The sequence below is a fragment of the Bubalus bubalis genome, chromosome 4, assembly GCF_019923935.1.
Source record: "Bubalus bubalis isolate 160015118507 breed Murrah chromosome 4, NDDB_SH_1, whole genome shotgun sequence".
Taxonomy (NCBI): domain Eukaryota; kingdom Metazoa; phylum Chordata; class Mammalia; order Artiodactyla; family Bovidae; genus Bubalus; species Bubalus bubalis.
In genome coordinates this window covers 442,101-458,372 of record NC_059160.1, presented here as the reverse complement: position 1 = coordinate 458,372, position 16,272 = coordinate 442,101, and the positions used below count along the sequence as shown (strand labels likewise).

The following is a 16,272-nucleotide window of genomic DNA, read 5'->3' as shown; positions in this document are numbered from 1 at the left end:
GGTCCTCATCCCCGCCGGTGGGGAAACTCAGCCAGAACCGACCGAGTCCACTACACGGGGCTCAATAAAGAGGCGGAGTCAGACTTTGGCTTAACCTACTTTTACTGACGGCTGGGAGGAGGGAGCCGGGGAGGGCCCGTCCGTATCGAGGCTGGCGCCGGAGCAGGGGTCCCGAGCCCCTGAGCCCGTGTCCTGGGCAGGCCCACAGCCTGGCCCTCAGGTCAGAGGCCTCGTGCAGAGACGTGCTCGCGCACGGTTAACAACAGGCTCCCGGGGGACTGGTGCGTAGTGTCTCTTCCACGGTGTAGATACTCCCACCCTGGCCGACTTCAAGCTGCCAGGTCACAGCACTCAAGGAGGCGCTGCGAAGCGGGGCACAACTGCTTGACAGGGCCCTGAGCTGGTTCAGGGCAGCTCCCCGCTCCCCGGGACGTGAGCCCCTCTCCCCGCAGAGCCCGAAGGCAGCTGTCGCCCAAGGCCCCACGCATTCAGCCCGAGCCTGGCCCCGCAGCCTCACCAGCCACCTGCAGCATCTTCCACCTTGGCTCCAGTCGCCCTCTCAGGTACACCAGGGCTTGCGTGTCCTCTGGGGCGGCCATGGATAAGGGGCCCAGGCTTGGGGGTGCCTCCCCGTTCAGCACCCTAGCCAGGACTGTCGCAAGCTGGGGTGTGGATTCCTGGGCCAGCAGCAGAGGTGGAAGCCGTGAGTCACTGGTTTCTCCCCACCTCCCGTCCCACAGCAGGTCCACCCCACCCAACTCACCTCATCCACAAGAGCGAAGACTCGGCCGCCTGCCGGGCCCCGAAGCAGTGCAGCCAGGAGTGCAGCCTGGGGGTCCCGCAGGCCATGGGCCGGCCCCAGCGCCACCAGCACCAGGTCAGGCTGGAAGCTGTAGGCCAGGGGCAGCACCAGGGCCAGGGCACAGCTCAGGAACCCACCAGTTGTCTATGGGAGTGACAGCGGCACAGCCCAGCCCATCATCCAGGGAACTCTGGCCAGCTCGGGTCACCCCACCTCCCCATCTTGGGTGGGCAGACACCCACACCCACAGTCCCGCCAGGAAGGGCAGGTAAAGGCCCGGAGTCTGGCCCTCATGCCGGCGCTAGTGAGCAGCAGCTGCCCTGCCCTGTGAGCCCCCACTCACCACCGGCAGTGGCACAGAGACGTGGAACATGGACGGGGCAGCTGCCTCCTCGCCCCCAATGTTCAGCCATAGATTTCTCCTTCCAGGGGGAGCAAGCATATGGATACACGTGCTTGTGCGTGAGATGCCGCCCACCCTCCAGAGCCCAGACAGATGAGGGACAGCTCAGGGGCAGAGATGCTAGGACTGCTGACCCTCCATGCTGGAGATCCTCCTGGCACTGCTCCCAGGGGGCCCTTCTGGAGTTCCAGCTGCAGAAGGCCCCGCCCACCTGTCACCCAGGAATCCAGGGTGATGTGCTCACCCACCCACTTGTGAAACTGGAGGTACACATGACCCAAGAGTCATACCCGTCATTGGTGAGACCTGGGGGCCGATCCAGCTGTCCCACAGCCACACAGAGCAGCCTGGAGGAAGAGTCGGCTCCTGAATGAGCTGCACGCACCCCACCTGGAGCCCATTCCCAGAGCCCTCCCCACGCAGCCAGCCCACGAGCCCTGCCTTGGAGCCTTAGACCAGCCAGGAGAGGCTTACCTCTGGGCTCCATGGGACAGGCCATACCGAACAGCCACGTCCAGGGTGGCAGCTGCAGCAGGGACTGGGGTAGCTGCCACGCCACTGCTCACCTGTGGGGTGGGTAACAGGTGTAAAAGGCAACTCCCAAGCCGGGTAAACATACCCATCTGTCCTTTCTTTGCCCCTGACTACGGGTGTCATCTGTCCAACCAGGTCAAATTGCTTCAGCTGCTTCACTCCTGAAACTAAGACGCTTAAAACTACAAGTCATTCTCTTCACCTGTCTGCCAAGAGAATTTTCTTGAGGGAACTTAGGGGTGCTCCTGAACTCTGTCCCTGGGGGCTGTTCTGCGAAGGATCCTGGGCACAAAGCAACACTCATGCCGACATGGTTCTGTACCACCCAGCCCTGCCCTGACTCCCAGTTGCCCCCACCTGCCCATCCAGGATCCTGTCCAAGAGGTATAGGACCTTCCCGAGTGCAGTGAGGGCCCCGTCCTGGGCCAGGGCCTCATGTGGCCTGTGGTAGACAAACCAGGGGGACGCAAGGAGACGGCATGACACGCAGACCACAGCTGAATCTCACAAATGCAGACGTGGCCTGGTCCCGCCCCCCAGGCCCGCCCTGCCCACCTGGCCCAGGCCTGCGTCTCCTCCTGCGGCAGTGACCCCTCACAGGGGACACCCGGGGGCAGGGCCAGGCCTGTGTCTGGCGCAGTCAGGGCAACAGCTACACGGACAGGGGGTGTGGGGTGTAGGCGCAGCTGGTCCAGGAGCGAACTCAGAGCAGCAGCAGCCTGGGTCACCACTGCCTTGAACTGGGGCTCCCCCAGCAGCAGCGGCGAGGGCCTCCCCTCTGGGCAGGGAGTGCCAGGGCTCAGTACAGGGCCGGCACCTAGGGGTACAGGGTGGTTCAGAGTCACAGCCACAGACGGGAGCCTGAGGCACCATCCCACCTGCCAACCCAAGTCAGGCTGACCTTGCTGCTGGAGGCTCACCCAGTGAGGGGCCTGGGCTGCCCGCACACACTGGAGGGATTCCAGGGCGCTGCGAGGAGAAGCAGGATCGTGAGGCCCAGCCTCCCACCCTGGCCCTTCCCACCCTCCCTCCTCCCGGCCCGCACCTGCCATGGGGCTCCATGGGCCCTGACAAGGGCAGGGCAGGGTCGCCTAGCAGCGCTCGCACCATCATGCACACAGACTGGGAGAGGGACTCCAGGTGGTAGCCACCCTGGGAGGAGGAGGAAGCCGAGACACGACAGGGCACGGGGGTCAGGGCCCCAGGCAGGAGCCCCGCCCCGCATGGCAGCAACCTCCCACGGCACCCCTGCCTCCAGCCTAGGCGTCCTCCCCCTCGCCGTGGTCACCTCCAGCACGGCGCAGACCCGGCCGCCAGCCAGCACCTGCAGCAGCTGCGTGAGGTGGGCGAAGCACTCCGGTGTGGCCAGCATCTGCCCCTGTAGCCAGAGCCGGGCGTGAGGAGGGCCTGGCCCGGGGCCACAGAAGCCCCCAGGCCCTCACTTGGCAGCCAGGCCAGGCCCTCACCTCGGGATCACCAATGGCTGAGTCGAATCCTGCGGAGACTAGGACCAACTCAGGGTCGAACTGCAGGCAAGACCCAGTGGGAAGGAGCAGAAAAGAAGCTGGAGCAGAGGCAGAGGAGAGGCCCCTCCAGAGAGACCCTCCTAACCCCCAAGAGTCCTGTTCCACTCTGGTGGGGAGAGGGGAGCTCTGGGTACCGAATTCCCCTCCCCTCCTGCCTCCACCCCACTGAGAGTCACCTCAAAGGCCAGGGGCAGCAGCACGTGCAGGAAGGCAGCCACGTAGTCAGCATTTCCCATCCCAACCTGCAGCCAAGGAACGTCAGAGCAGCCCTGCCAGGGACGACTGCAGGGTCTTCAGCCCCAGGCCCAGCTTCTGGGGGTGGTTCTGGCCAGCCGCCCTGGGCTACACACGGGTTAGGGGAACATAGGCTGGGTAATGGCCTGGGGGGCGGTTCAGGGCGGGGACCAGTACCTGGTTCCAGGGCAGATTGACAGTGAAGCCGAGGCCCCTTCCCCGCCCGACAGCGTCAGCATCTGACTCCCGCAGACATGGCCAGAAGTGCCCGTGCTCGTAGCGGTGCCAGGAGAAGTAAAGGACGCTGCAACAGCCAGCCAGGGTCAGAGGTCAGGCCCCCTCAGCCTCAGGGCTCCTGGCAGAACCCTGACCCCTGCCTCTAGCTGCCGAGCACACAATGGTGTCTCCCCTCTCAGGCTGTGCTCATCCTGAAAAGTGGGGTAGCAGGGAGGCCCCCACTTACCTGGGGTCATCCTCGAAGATATACTGGATGCCCTGACCATGATGGACATCCCAGTCAACGATGAGGATCCTGGGACAGACAGTTCTGGGGTCGCTGAGGGGCCGGGCCTCCCGCTCCTGGCCAGGAGGCAGGCCCAGGATGGGAGGGGCCCCTCTGTCCGCGCCACCTGGCCTGGGCCCTACGCTGCGGCCCGACTGGCACAAACCTGCGCAACCCGTGTTTCTGCTGGGCGTGTTTGGCTGCTATGGCTACGTTGTTGAACACGCAGAATCCGTTGGCAGTAGCCCTCTGGCTGTGGTGCCCAGGAGGCCTGGGGGTGAGCGTGGGGCGGGTCAGGGTCATCGTGCCTTCACAGGGCCCTGTGCGGGTCGGGGGTGGGGGGCAGCGCTCACCTCACCAGGGCGAGCCCGTTGCGCACAGCTCCCGTCAGCACCGCGTCCACCAGTTGCAGCGCGGCCCCCACAGCCAGCCGGGCACAGTGGAAGGTACTCTGCGGGGGCGAGGGTCCAGGTCAGCCCCCAGCCCCCCACCCCTCCCAGGCTCTACCAAGGCCGGTGCCAGGTTACAGGGCACCAAGCAGTGAGCAGAACCGGCCAGGCCAGTCCCGGGTACCTGCAGTGGCAGCCAACAGGGCATGGCACATGGGAGCATGGGCCATAAACAGGCACAAGTACCGGATGTGTGACTGGGTGGGTGGGTTAGCCAGGGCACGCACCGGATGGAGGTAGATGGCATCATACTCCTTGGACAGGGCCTGGAGCTCCCTGGTGCCCAAGGCCTGGGTCCCCCGCAACAGCGCTACATACTCAGGGCTGCAAAGAGGCAGGCAGGCAAGGCAGGGTCGCCAGGAGGAGCAGGTAGAGGAGAGAGGGAGTGCCCACCTCATTGCTCGCTAGCCTACCCACTCGATAGGGAAACTGAGGCTTGGTGGGAGGCTCTGTGTGCCTGCACCGCAGGTCGGGGCAGGCCCCACCTCCCAGGGCCACTGCCCACTCCCCACCTGACCTGTGCACCAGGCCCAGCTCCGCCTCCGAGGCCTCGCGGGCTACCAGCTGCAGACACCTTTGCTTCAGACCATGCTGCTGCAGGCGCTCCAGGGCAGTGGTCAGGCGCTCAGGACACTCGATCTCACACTCAGGGCTGAGTGGACAGAGCACTCAGCGTCCGGAGCCTCTGTCTTCACCCCCCCTCCTCTCCCTCTGCCAGGCCCCACTTACTCGTCCCAGAGCAGCCGGGTGGCGGTCATGTCCTCGTGGTACACAAGTGCGGTCCCCATGGCCCGCCCGGGGTCACTGTGGGCCACTCAGGGTGGGCAGGACCCAACGCCCCCGCTCACAGGCAGGTCAATGCGCCGCCCGACCCTCGTGGTAACCCCAGAGAGCAGCCGGGGCGCCACCAGAGCCTGGGCGGGATCTCAGAAAGCCCAGACGGGAAGGAGGCCCCAGCCCCAGCTGGCCACAGAGCCAGGCCGGGGTCGCCCGGGGAGCTCCCGAGCCCTGGCTTCCAGCTTGTCCCAGGCGGGCCTGCCCTGCGCCCGCCTCCGGCTGCCCCAGTCCCCGCCCCGACGCAGCGGGGCGGGCCCAGGACTGAGCCCCTCGGGCTCCGCGCGCCTCCCTTCCCGCCAGCGGCGGCTTCCTCTCCCCGTCCTCCAGCGCCGAGGGGGGGCTCTCGGCCTCGCACCCCTGCGGGAGTCCGAGCGGCCCGGTGCGAAGCGGGACGGCCAGTGTGCCTAAGCTCCGCGGGCTGTCGCGGCGGCGCCACGCGGGTCCACGCCCCCCGCCCCGGGCCTCCTCCAGGCCCGCCCAGACCCCGCGCCGCGGTTCAGACTCAGCGGTTGTCCATCACCGCCCCGCTTTGCCCGAGGCCCCGCAGCGAGGGCTCAGGGAGAAGGGAAGGAGCGCGAGGCCGAGCGTCCGCGGGAGCGAGGCAATGAGACAGCCTCGCCCCGGGATGGGGGCCGGGACTCAGGCCGGCCGGGGCTGCAGCGCAGCGCTGCCCCCGAGGCGCAGGAAGTGTCTGATTGAAGCTTCGGAAGACCCCGGGCCGAGACTCGAGGGGGTCAGGGCTGTGGCTGAGAAGCCGAACAGGAGCGCCACCGCGTGGAGAAAGCCAGGGAAGGGGGCCAACAGAGGAGGGTCCGGGCGAGGGATGAGCGTGAAGGAACGCGGCCCGCGAGGGAGGAGCGGGCCCAGCCAAGAACCGAAGGGTCAGAGACAGGAGGAAACAGGGAGCCCCCGGCCTTAAACCGAGGGCTTCGGGGGACTGAGCCCGTGGGCCAGGCCTGGGCCTGGAGGGCAGACTTTTTAAGCCGGTCTCGGGTAGGGGCGAGATGGCTGGGCATGCGAGGGCTGGTCTCCGCGGCGGGAGACCTGGAGACTGGGCTGGGGCCCTGGGCTCTGGGGGTGGGGCCCTGGGCGGGCGTGCTCACTCCGGTCCTCGGTCGCCCCAGCCGTACAGGGATGACCCCCACGGCGGGGCAGCTGTAGAGGGAGGCCCTGGCACTGCCACGCCGCCAGCAGCCCGCAGCCTCGCTCGAAATAACCCCGTCCCGGCCGGGTAGCCTGCCCGCGTGGGCCTCTGGCCGCCGCGGGGCTGCGGGAGGCGTGCCCGCCCCGGAGCCAATCAGAGCAGCCCGGAAGCGGCGCACGTGATCGCGAGGCGTGGCCCGCGGCCGCCCGCCCCGCCGAGACGCCTGAACTCCTGCGTCACGGGCGCGGGCCGGCATAGGTTGAGACGGGCGGTATCCACTGTGCAACTTGTCTTGACCGTATTTTCGGCTGAACCAGCTGTGCGCGAGGCCGGGAGAAGGAAGACGGGCTAATCCCGCCTTGCGCGCTCCTGCAGAGGGAAACAGTCGGGAGGAGCCCCAGGGTGGCGCCTGGCCCATCGGCAAGTCCTCTGCAACGGCCAGCAGAGGGCTCCGCGGGCTCGCCAGCGCCGGCTGGGTATGGCCGGGCCTGCGACAGGAAGAGGAACACGGAAACCTGTTCTGCTGTTTCCGTGTTCAGAAACGCTGTTCTGCTGCAGCACAGCGTCTCAGAGGCCCCTGAGAAGCCGCGAGCGTCTTGCGTGACCCTGCCACCCCAAGAACCTGGCCTTAGGGCGGGGACCCCAGAGTTGACACCTGAGTTGGGCCTTGACCCCCTCACCCCCGTCAGGCCCTGCCCTGCATCTGGCTCCAGGGTCTAAGCTTAGAGGAAGGAAACGGCAACCCACTCCGGTATTTTTGCCTGGAGAATGCCATGGACAGAGGAGCCTGGCGGGCTACAGTCCATGGGGTCGCAAGGAGTCGGACAAGACTGAGCAACCGACTACACAACAGGACCAAAGGGCGGGGCCAAGCCCTGACTTGGGGGCTCCAGGCTTGAGGCTCACTGACACAGGTTGGGGGGCTCAGCTTTGTCACCTGGGAGGGAAGGGTTGCCCAGGCCCAGTGGCTCAGGGTGGGGAGAAACTCCCAGACCAGCCTCATTACTCCAAACAAAAGCCTAAAGGTGGAGCTCCAGCCCAGGAATGAGGACGTGAAGCAGAGGGAGACCTACAAAAGGGTTTATTTCCTCCAGCCGAGGGGCCACACCATGTGGCCAATGTACATTCCAGGCTGGGGGGTGAAGAAGCGTCCACGCGAACGCCCCCAGGAGACGCATCCCTGAGTCGGCATCCTGTCCTTGCTCCTCAGCACAGTTCAGAGAAGGCAGGGTCAGAGGCCAGGACTTGACCCCAAGCCCCGTCCCACCCCACTGGCTCTGAAGCTTCTGGTGCATCCTGGGGGCGGGGGCCTCTGCTGGCAGGGCCAGAGGCCAGCCCCAGGTCAGGTGGGCATCCTGTCCAGAAAGTCCAGATGCTCCTCCATGGTTAGGCTGAGATGGGGTCTGCAAGCAGAGGAACAGGCTTCCAAGAGACGTTCCGTGGAGCACGGGGACTCCAGCCTCAGCCAAGGTCCCAGTGGCAGACGGGATCTCCCGTCCAGGTGGAGCCCCAGCCAGGGCCCAGGAGTCTTCACAAGGCTGTCTCCTTGGAGACCTTGGCCCCCAGCTGCCGGGGAGGCTTGAAGCTGAGCACCTCTTTATATGTGACACCTGGGGCCAGAAGGAGAGAATCACGGGAGAAGGAGCCCACCACCCATCAGACAGGTCCACCTTGCACACCAAGGATCGACGCCAGCGACCAAAACCAAGTACTTGCCCGGACCAGTGGTAACTCCTGAGATTCCACTCGGGGTGGGGGTGGGGAAAACTCCTGGGCCCAGAGCACAGGTCACTGACTGAGGGGCTCACCGCCCCCCTAAATGACAGTCAGAGATCTGACTCTGACTGCCAGGGCTTAGGCACCAAGGGAGCTCCTTTGTCCCACATGTGCGAGTCCTCCCGTGTCCATCCACAGGGACTGTCCACCCTGATGGGACTCCTGTAGCCAGCCCACACCCACAGCCCCTAGAGTGGCTTTGGCCCCACAGCCTGCCTCAGTGAACAGAGGATGTTGCAGGAACATAAACCAGTGTGTTCACTTGAGTGGAGCTACGCAGAGTCCCACCAGGGCGTTCCAGCTTCTGCATCCAGAACGTCTATGAAGCCTCAAACAAAAGTGGAATCCCCACTGACCACCTGCATCTCGGGCTTCTGCACCAGTCCCCACGTTCCCCGCACCATGCCCAGAGCGGGCAGTCCCAAGGGAGGGGGTGCTGCTCCGCCTCCCCCCGCGTGCCCACACTCGCCGGGCTGGGAGAGCGCCCGTCTGGGGGACCACTGGGGCTCCCGGGGCCCCGCTCAGAGGACCGTGCCTCGACAGCGAGTGGTCTGTGTGCTTTGCCCAGTGAGCTGCACCGTCGTGTTACCCTCCGTGGGGTGCCTCCCAGGCCTTCCGTCTGACGCTCATGCAGGGAGGGGGCCGGGCCACACTGGGGAGGTCCGTGTGGAGAAGCCCCTGCTGGAAGAATGGCCTTTCCCAGGGAGACAGGAAGTGATGAGCTTGCTTAACCGCAAACACGGTCTGTAGTAAAAGCAAAAGCTCTTACTACAGTTTGGGGCGGGAACCACAGACAGGATCCTGTGGCCCGCGGGTTTTGGTTTTCTGGTCTCTTTTTAGCAACAGAAAACTTACAAGCACAAAACAGCACAGACATGGGTGGAGCCCCCACTGGTGGCGCTGAGGACCCAGTGGCCCTAAGGAGCTTGGTGTGAGCAGCACAGCCGTCTGGCTCTGCCCGCGCCTCCATGTCCAGGACCACAGCGCTAGCCTGAGGCTTGGCCGGGACGGGGTCTTGGACAGCGGCCCCACTGCTGTGTCCCCTCTCCCTCTGGGGGGCCCAAAGCCGCAGAGAGACCATGTGCTGGTTGAGGCCTGATCCAGCGTGGGGTGTACGGGACCCGACGGAGGCGGGGCCCGGGGGCCAGGCAGGCGTCCCTGAGCCCAGCCTCAGGCTGAGCAGGGGTAGGCAGCCCTCAGAGACCAGCAGGGCCCTCGGTCTGAGGGGACAGTCGGCGCAAAGCCTGGGGCACAGTGCGCAGGTGGGGGTGCTCAGTGGGCTGGAGGGGACGGGCCGGGGTGCTGAAGAAGGGGGAGGGCAGACAGGCTGCCTGGCATGGACCTGACCATCCCAGCAGGACAAGGGTGCCGTGTGGCTGTATGGTAGGAGGGGGTCCTCAAAGGGGCAAAAAGGCCAGGAGAACCAAGATGTACAAACAGAGGCCTGGGGAGGGCTTCCGAGGAGCTCCGGGTCAGCCCGGGCCCTGGCCTAAACATGGACAGGCACGCTGGCCACTCAGAGCGCCGGGAGAGACCCAGTGCCTGGATCTGCCCTCTGACCTCCTGCTGCGTTCCCCGCTGAACCTGCATCCCAGGGATGGGGGTGCCCGGGACCCTGAGCCCGGCCACCCGCACAGCTGACCTGGGGCCCCCACTCACGCTTCCACTCATCCAGCGTGCGGTCCACATCGTCAAAGGACTCATCATACTTCTCGGCCTGGGGCTCGTCCTCCGTGTCGTGCAGCGACTCAAAGTAGGGGTGGGCCAGCGCCTCGGCCGCCGTCACCCGCCGCTCCGCGTCCAGCACCAGCATTTTCTCCAGGAGGCTCACGGCTGTGGGAAGGGCAGGTCAGGCCAGCCAAGGGCAGCGTCCCAGGCCCAGGACCCAAGCCCACCCCAGTGCCACCTACCCAGGGGGCTCGCGTTGGTCAGGACGGAGGCAAAATCCTTCTTCTCCAGCTCAGGGAGGCCCTTCATGTAGTTCTTGGCCTGCACGGGAGCAGAGCGTGAGGGGCCAGTCCCAGGCCCATCCCCAGCCCCCGCCTGGCTCCCGGCTGACCTCGTCACTTTGCAGCCTCTGCACAAACTCCGCTGGAGGCGTCCCCGTCACCTTCATGATCTCCTTCAGCTGGTCCAGGTCTTGGCCGAGGTCAGGAACACAGAGTGGGCCAGAGACGGGGCTCGCCCACCCACCTGGTCTGGGCAGGTGTCCCCCCAGGTGCAGGGTAAGCCCCCCCAAACCCAGCCCCAGGTTCAGGGTAAGCCCCAGTCCGGCCCTCGGTGTAGGATACGGTCGCTGCCTTTGAAGAGCGTCTTCCCCGTGATCATCTCGGCCATGATGCAGCCCATGGACCAGATGTCCACTGAGACAGAAGCCCCTGTGTCAGGGCTCTGCGGGCTGGGGAGGGGGGCACACACAGACAGGGGAGGGGGCACCGGACCCATCTGGCCTGCCAACCCCCCGCCCAGCGCCCAGCCCAGCTCCAAGCAGCTGCCACGGACCCCCGGGGAGCAGGGCACGGGCGGGCAGCTCCTCACCTGTCTGCGTGTAGTGCATCCAGTTCAAGATGACCTCGGGTGCGCGGTACCACCGGGTCACCACGTAGCCAGTCATCTCGGTGTCTGCCTGCCGGGCCAGGCCGAAGTCCAGGATCTACAGCCAGAGTCAGAGGGGGTGGGAGGCAAAGCGGTCCCTGGGGAGTGGGCGGGCCGACTGTGGTCCAGAAGACCCCAAGGGGCCTGGGCACACCAGGGCCTCGGGCCAACCCTCTGGGGCTGAGGTCTCGGCCACGTGCCCCTAACCCTGCCCGCAGGGCCCCCCGTCACAGCCAGGGCCCCCAGCCCAATGGGCCGCACCTGCCCCCAACCCTCAGAAACAGGCCCCCGAGGGTCTCCTCCCCCACGCTCCGCCCCTGCAGACGCCCGGCCCCGGCCAGTGCTTCTGTGCAGATCCCCTCCGCCCCCCTTCTCCTCAAGCGGGTATGGGCACATGCCCCGGGCCACCCCACTGAGTGCCGCCCTAGGACCCCAGCCATGTCCCAGAAGGCTGGGGTCTGGTCTGTCCGCGTGGGCCTGGGCCAGCCCACCTCCGGGCCTGAGAGCAGGGGCGCAGCAGGCGGATGGCGGGTGCGGGGGGCCCCAAGCACCCAGCCCCACACACCTTCAGCTCACAGTCCTCGTTCACAGCCAAGTTGCTGGGCTTCAAGTCCTGGGGACAGAGGCAGGTGTTACCACAGCGCCGCCCAGCAGAGCCAGGGCCCGAGCAGCGCCTGAACGTGGGGGCACGGCTGGCCTCCCCGCATCCCTTCCAGGAAGGGTGGAGTACCCGCCCCAGGCTGTGTGCAGACGGGGTACCCCCTCAGGGGTGGGACCGGTGGCCCCACAGCCAGGAGAGGTGCCCCCCCCCGGGGCCAGGACTCACCCTGTGGATGACGCCGGCAGCGTGGATGTACTGTGGGGACAGAGAGCAGTCAGCGGCCATTGGCTCAGGAGCCCGCGCTCCGGCCGGCGCGGGGCCCCTCCCAGCCCAGCAGCCCCGTGTCCCACCTTCAGCCCCTTGAGTGTCTGGTAGACGAGGAACTGCACCCGGTCCTCGCTCAGCTTCTCGTGCTTCATGAGCTTTCCCAGGTCGGTGCCCATGAACGGCATCACCAGGTAGCTGCGGCGCACGACGGGGCACAGACGCTCAGGGCTGCACGGGGCCCCGTCAGCCTGCGGCACGCAGTCCCCGCCTCCCACGGCGCTGCCCCGGGCCCCACCCTGCGGGCCCCGCGATACCAGGCAGGTGAGGACTGTGCTTTGGCGTTTCTGAAGGGTGACCAGGGAGACTGAGGTTCGAGGCAGGGGAGGGGGCGCAAAAAAGGAGAGTGGTGCCTCTGGACAGGGGCGAACGCAGGGCATCCGCATCGGGGGGCAAGCTGGACAGGATGGGGAGAGGGGGTGACACCCTGAGCACCCCACCAGGAAGCCAGGCCAGTCTGTATGCGTCCTTGACCTCCGCGAGGCTGGGTGGCGAGGAGCCCGTCTCCTCGGCTCTTGCCCGGCTGGGCCCCGGGCTCCTAGCCGAGGGGAGCGTGAGTCCAGGGGTAGCCACCTGGGCAGTCACGTGGCAGGCACCGCAGAACAGTCAGCACTGGGCCCCCTGTGCCCCTCCCCTCCCGCCGGCAAAGGTCAGCAGCTCCAGTTACAGGCACAGCCTCAGGGCCCGTGTCCTGGAGCACAGGACCCGCTGACAGCCCTTGAGGCCAAGACTCACACCTCTGGCACTGGAGGAGGTCCAGGTCCACCCCGCGGCATCAGGGGCATGTGGCAGACCCCCAGCCAGGCTGCGAGGCAAGGCTCACCTCAAAGGGCCCCCCGCCAACCCCAAACCTGAAGTTGACACCCAGGAGCCACCCAACACCAGCTCCCTACCCAGCCAACCCCGAGCTGGCACTCACAAGTCCGTGAAGTCATCCAGCGTCTCATCGGGCGTGAACACGTCCAGCAGCCCAATCACCTGGGGAGGAGGCCAAGCGCCGGGTGGGCGGGGGCTCGGGCACCCAGTGCAGGAGAGCCCCCTGCAGCTGCCCACAGGCCCGGCTCTGCCCACTGGCAGCTCTACCTTGCTCTGGCACACATGCCCACTGACAAAAGCTATTTCTGGATGGAGACCGCAGGCACCCTCTGGGGGAGGGGCAGCCTCAAGTCTGGGGCAGCCCCCAGCCATCCAAGGAGCTCAGCCCTTGGCCTGTCCTCCCCCCGCTTCCTATCCCTACTGAAGACCCAGGACCAGCGTGGGGGCAGCCAGAGCCTAGCAGGGACCATGCCTCTGCCAGATGGGTCCAGGCAGCAGCACTAGGGCCAAACCCACAGCCCCGCAGGCCTCCGCTTGGGGGGTGACACAGGGCACACGGGCAGCGCGACAGCTGGCACCCGGGCCTCCAGGGACCCCACGAAGCACGCACATCCAAGCTACTGGAGGGATGGGTAGGTGAGCTGGCAGGGGGCAGGCCTGGCAGAGGCCACACAAGTGGTGGCTGAAGTAGGAGACAGAGGGCTCGGAGCACTTGAGGAACAAGGGAGAGAGGCCAGGTGGCCAAGAACCAGGCCAGGGAGCCGCCAAGGAGAAGCCGAGGAAACAGAGCGGGCCCATGACACCAGGTGAGGACTGCCCTGATCCTAGGAGCTGCCGCAGGGGGTTAGGCGGGCATGCTGCTGGGTGCGGCCCTGGCCACGGTGCGGGGACAAAGTGGACACGAGGCGGAGGGACACCTCAGTAACCGCCGCAGCCTCGAGGGCCAGACACGGGTGAGGAGGCGGGGACACCCAGAGAGGGGCCAGAGGCAGGAGAAGTGTCAGGAGGTGGTTTCAGCAAGGATCCTGGAGGTTCGGGGGAGGCGTGTCAGACTGATGGAAACTTCCAGGCTTCTGCCTTGCACAGGGAGGCCGGTGCTGAGGGTGAGGGGCTGGGGTAAATGGGCGGAGATGGGCACAGAACAGGCAGGAATGGGGCACGCCTTAGCCTCTCGGAGACTGTTTCTTCCCAGGAACATGGGGTCATGAAAGGCAGAGCCTCCCAGCTAAGAGGGGCAGCTGCTGTGGGTCAGGAGGTCTGGGGGAAGGCAGAGAGCAGCGGCAGTGGGGAGGCCCGAGCAAGGAAAGGGCCGGGAGGCCACGGAGCAGGAGCCCAGGGAGAGCACGGACAGGCCGGGGCGAGTCGGGGAGCACGGATTGGGAGGGAGGAGACCGCAGGAAGGCAGAGGGGTCGGTCCTCATGGGGACAAGTCCTGCGTGTGAGCAGGTGTGGCCTGCAGGAAGCAAAGCCAGTGCTCGGCGGGTGTCCTCCACGAAGGGGATTCCACCCAGGAATAAGAGGACAGGACCCACCCGAGGCACTGAGTGGGTGGGCCCTGGAGCTGAGGGGAGTTTCCTGGTGGACATGGGGACCAGAAGGTGCCAGCCCGCCATGACTGGCCAGGGTCTGGGCACCCAGATCACTGTCAGACTGGGCAGGAGTGGCTTGCAGGCGGGGAAGCAGGCAGCTCTCAGGGTCACAGGAGGAACTGCATGGAGGAAGAAGGGAAGGGCCCTCTGCGGCCCACACTGTGCAGGGAGAGGCTTGGGGCAGCCTCGTGGGGTCTCCTGCGGGCAGGTCTGGAGACAGAAGAGACCCCTCCCTGGTGGTGGCCAGCCCTTCCTCACGCTGTGGGGGTGGGCGTCACAGGAAGGGTCTGCGTGCCTGCGGGTGCCCAGCGCCCTCCACACAGGGCTCACTGAACCCCTTCACCGTCAGAGACCCGGGGGCTCTGAGGGAGCTGACAACTCCGATTCTGCCTTCCTCCGCGCAGCCCCAGGGCTGGGGCTCAGGAGGCAGAGTGGGGCAAGGAGAGGGGCTGGAGAAGCAGGGAGGGGGCAGCCGGCCAGCGCGGGGAGGGGGGCCTTCCAGGAAAATGCCTCCTACCCACTGAGGTCCCCGGGGCTCAAGTCAAGGTTTGGAGTGAGTAGGGCAGGAACCCCGGCCTCGGCCATCCGCGAGCAGGCCCTGGGCAGAAGAGCCAGAGGCGGCGGTCGCGGGACTGGCCCAGGCGGAGCGGTCGAGAAACGGGGAAGCAGCCCTCTCGACCGCTCCGCCGCACGCTCAGGGACACGGCCCGACCCACGGCCTCCGCCCCGCCACCCCGAGGAGCAGCCCAGGGGTCTCCGGGGCGGGGTCTGGGGCCGGCGGGGGGTAAGCGGAGCGCGGTGGCCGCGGGTCCGGGCGGCGCGACTCACGTTCTCGTGGCGCATGTGCTTCAGCAGGCGCAGCTCGCGGTAGGCGCGCTTGGCGAACAGCTCGGACTGAAAGGGCCGGTACAGCTTCTTGATGGCCACCTTGGCGCCCGTGCGGCTGTCCACCGCCGAGCTGCGGGACGCACAGCTCAGCGAGGGGCCGGGACACCCCACCCCCGACCGCCCCGCCCGGCTTGCGCTCACCACACGGCGCCGTAGGCGCCCGAGCCCACGGGCTGCAGATCCTGGTACACGACGCGCACCTCCCAGGCCGTCTTGGTCACCTCCTGGCGATAAAAGCCCTTGCGGGCGGGCGACGGAGAGCTCATGGCTGGCCGAGCACCGCCCCCGCCGCGGACACCGTGCCTCGAGGGCCGGGGACCCGGAATTCACGGGGGGAACCGGCGCGCGCCTCGGGCCGCCGCCGCCGCCGCCGCCGCCGCCGGGAACCCGGCTCCCGGCTGTCCCGTCCGGAGCTCCGACCCCGGCCCCAGGCTGGGCCGCCCGCGGCGCCTCCCCTGCGGGATGACCAACCGGCCCCGGGCCCCGGGCGCACGTGACGCCCCCGCCCCCCCGCGCCGCTGCCCTGCGGCCCCTCCGGAAACCTGAGGCGGCGCCGCACGGGAGGCCGGAGGCGGGGGAGGGGAGCGCCGCCGCTCAGGACAGCCCCGGGCCCGGAGCCGACGCGGCGCCCGGACCGGCCTGCCTCCGCGCTCCGCCCTCGGGCTGGACTCCCCGGCCCAAGCGCACGGTGTCTCCGCGGGAAGCCCTTGAGGCTCGTGTCTCCTCCTTCCCGCCGCGCCCCGGGGCGCTGGCCCACCCTGGCCGCCTGAGCTTGTCAGCTTCTACCCCCAGCCCCAAATCACCGTCTAGCAGTCCCGCCAACTTCCTCCCCGCACCAGAAAACTCCCACCCTGAGGCACCTGACCTGAGCACTGTAGCCCCAACTGCCCACCCCAGGATGCCCCTTCACCCTGCGCTGACCCTCCCACCCTAGCTGCATTCCCACCCGTCTTGCCTCTATCCCCCTTTCCCTGTGAAGAAGCTGATCCCCTCTCCCAAACTCAGAGTGCCTACCACGCTGGAGCAGAGAGGGTGGTCCTGCACGCCCCCTACCTAGAGGGGGAGACTGCCCAGAGATGTGCAAGCCGCCCTGCGGGTCCTGGCCCGTCCAGCCCAGGCCCCAGGTTTACTCTTCAAAACACAGCCAGCGCGGCCCACTCGCACCAGGAAGGTACGTCTGACCCCCAAGGCGAAGGGGCGCCCACTTACCTTTAGATGGGGGGGTATTATCATTTCACGCGTCAGAGCCCCC

The 16,272-nt window shown here is 67.1% G+C and overlaps 2 protein-coding genes across 4 annotated transcripts; both read right to left on the bottom strand.

Moving 5' to 3' along the window:
- Positions 1 to 84: 84 nt before the first annotated feature.
- HDAC10 (histone deacetylase 10) lies at positions 85 to 5,660 on the bottom strand. Its single transcript, XM_025282630.3, has 20 exons — positions 5,180 to 5,660; positions 4,968 to 5,102; positions 4,678 to 4,774; positions 4,355 to 4,452; positions 4,168 to 4,272; positions 3,963 to 4,031; positions 3,677 to 3,803; positions 3,442 to 3,507; positions 3,206 to 3,265; positions 3,028 to 3,117; positions 2,785 to 2,891; positions 2,641 to 2,708; positions 2,295 to 2,556; positions 2,097 to 2,181; positions 1,680 to 1,771; positions 1,496 to 1,552; positions 1,146 to 1,224; positions 764 to 946; positions 518 to 677; positions 85 to 362 (listed from the first exon to the last, which is right to left on the bottom strand). The coding sequence occupies exons 1-20, from the start codon at positions 5,236 to 5,238 to the stop codon at positions 352 to 354; spliced, it is 2,010 nt and encodes a 669-aa protein (XP_025138415.3). The 5' UTR covers positions 5,239 to 5,660; the 3' UTR covers positions 85 to 351.
- Positions 5,661 to 7,495: 1,835 nt separating this feature from the next.
- MAPK12 (mitogen-activated protein kinase 12) lies at positions 7,496 to 15,511 on the bottom strand. 3 transcript variants are annotated; one of them, XM_006066330.4, is made up of 12 exons: positions 15,162 to 15,490; positions 14,961 to 15,090; positions 12,647 to 12,705; positions 11,754 to 11,865; positions 11,629 to 11,658; positions 11,368 to 11,415; positions 10,746 to 10,860; positions 10,499 to 10,570; positions 10,267 to 10,346; positions 10,118 to 10,196; positions 9,867 to 10,040; positions 7,496 to 8,041 (listed from the first exon to the last, which is right to left on the bottom strand). In XM_006066330.4, the coding sequence occupies exons 1-12, from the start codon at positions 15,284 to 15,286 to the stop codon at positions 7,962 to 7,964; spliced, it is 1,104 nt and encodes a 367-aa protein (XP_006066392.1). In that variant the 5' UTR covers positions 15,287 to 15,490; the 3' UTR covers positions 7,496 to 7,961. The 3 variants fall into 3 exon arrangements, with proteins under 3 accessions (XP_006066392.1, XP_025138419.1, XP_006066390.1); XM_025282634.3 differs by lacking the exon at positions 7,496 to 8,041 and adding an exon at positions 8,048 to 8,885 and having other exon boundaries at positions 15,221 to 15,511; XM_006066328.4 differs by lacking the exon at positions 7,496 to 8,041 and adding an exon at positions 8,048 to 8,885 and having other exon boundaries at positions 15,162 to 15,501.
- Between the last annotated feature and the right edge of the window lie 761 nt (positions 15,512 to 16,272).

Coding starts and splice junctions, on each gene's coding strand:
- MAPK12 (XM_006066328.4), bottom strand. CDS start 15,286: ATGAGCTCTCCGTCGCCCGCCCGCAAGGGCTTTTATCGCCAGGAGGTG. Junction 12,706..14,960: donor AGCACATGCGCCACGAGAAC/GTGAGTCGCGCC, acceptor CCTCCTCCCCAG/GTGATTGGGCTGCTGGACGT. Junction 10,041..10,117: donor GACCAACGCGAGCCCCCTGG/GTAGGTGGCACT, acceptor CCCTTCCCACAG/CCGTGAGCCTCCTGGAGAAA.
- HDAC10 (XM_025282630.3), bottom strand. CDS start 5,238: ATGGGGACCGCACTTGTGTACCACGAGGACATGACCGCCACCCGGCTG. Junction 4,775..4,967: donor GAGCTGGGCCTGGTGCACAG/GTCAGGTGGGGA, acceptor GCCTCTTTGCAG/CCCTGAGTATGTAGCGCTGT. Junction 678..763: donor TCTTCGCTCTTGTGGATGAG/GTGAGTTGGGTG, acceptor CTGCTGGCCCAG/GAATCCACACCCCAGCTTGC.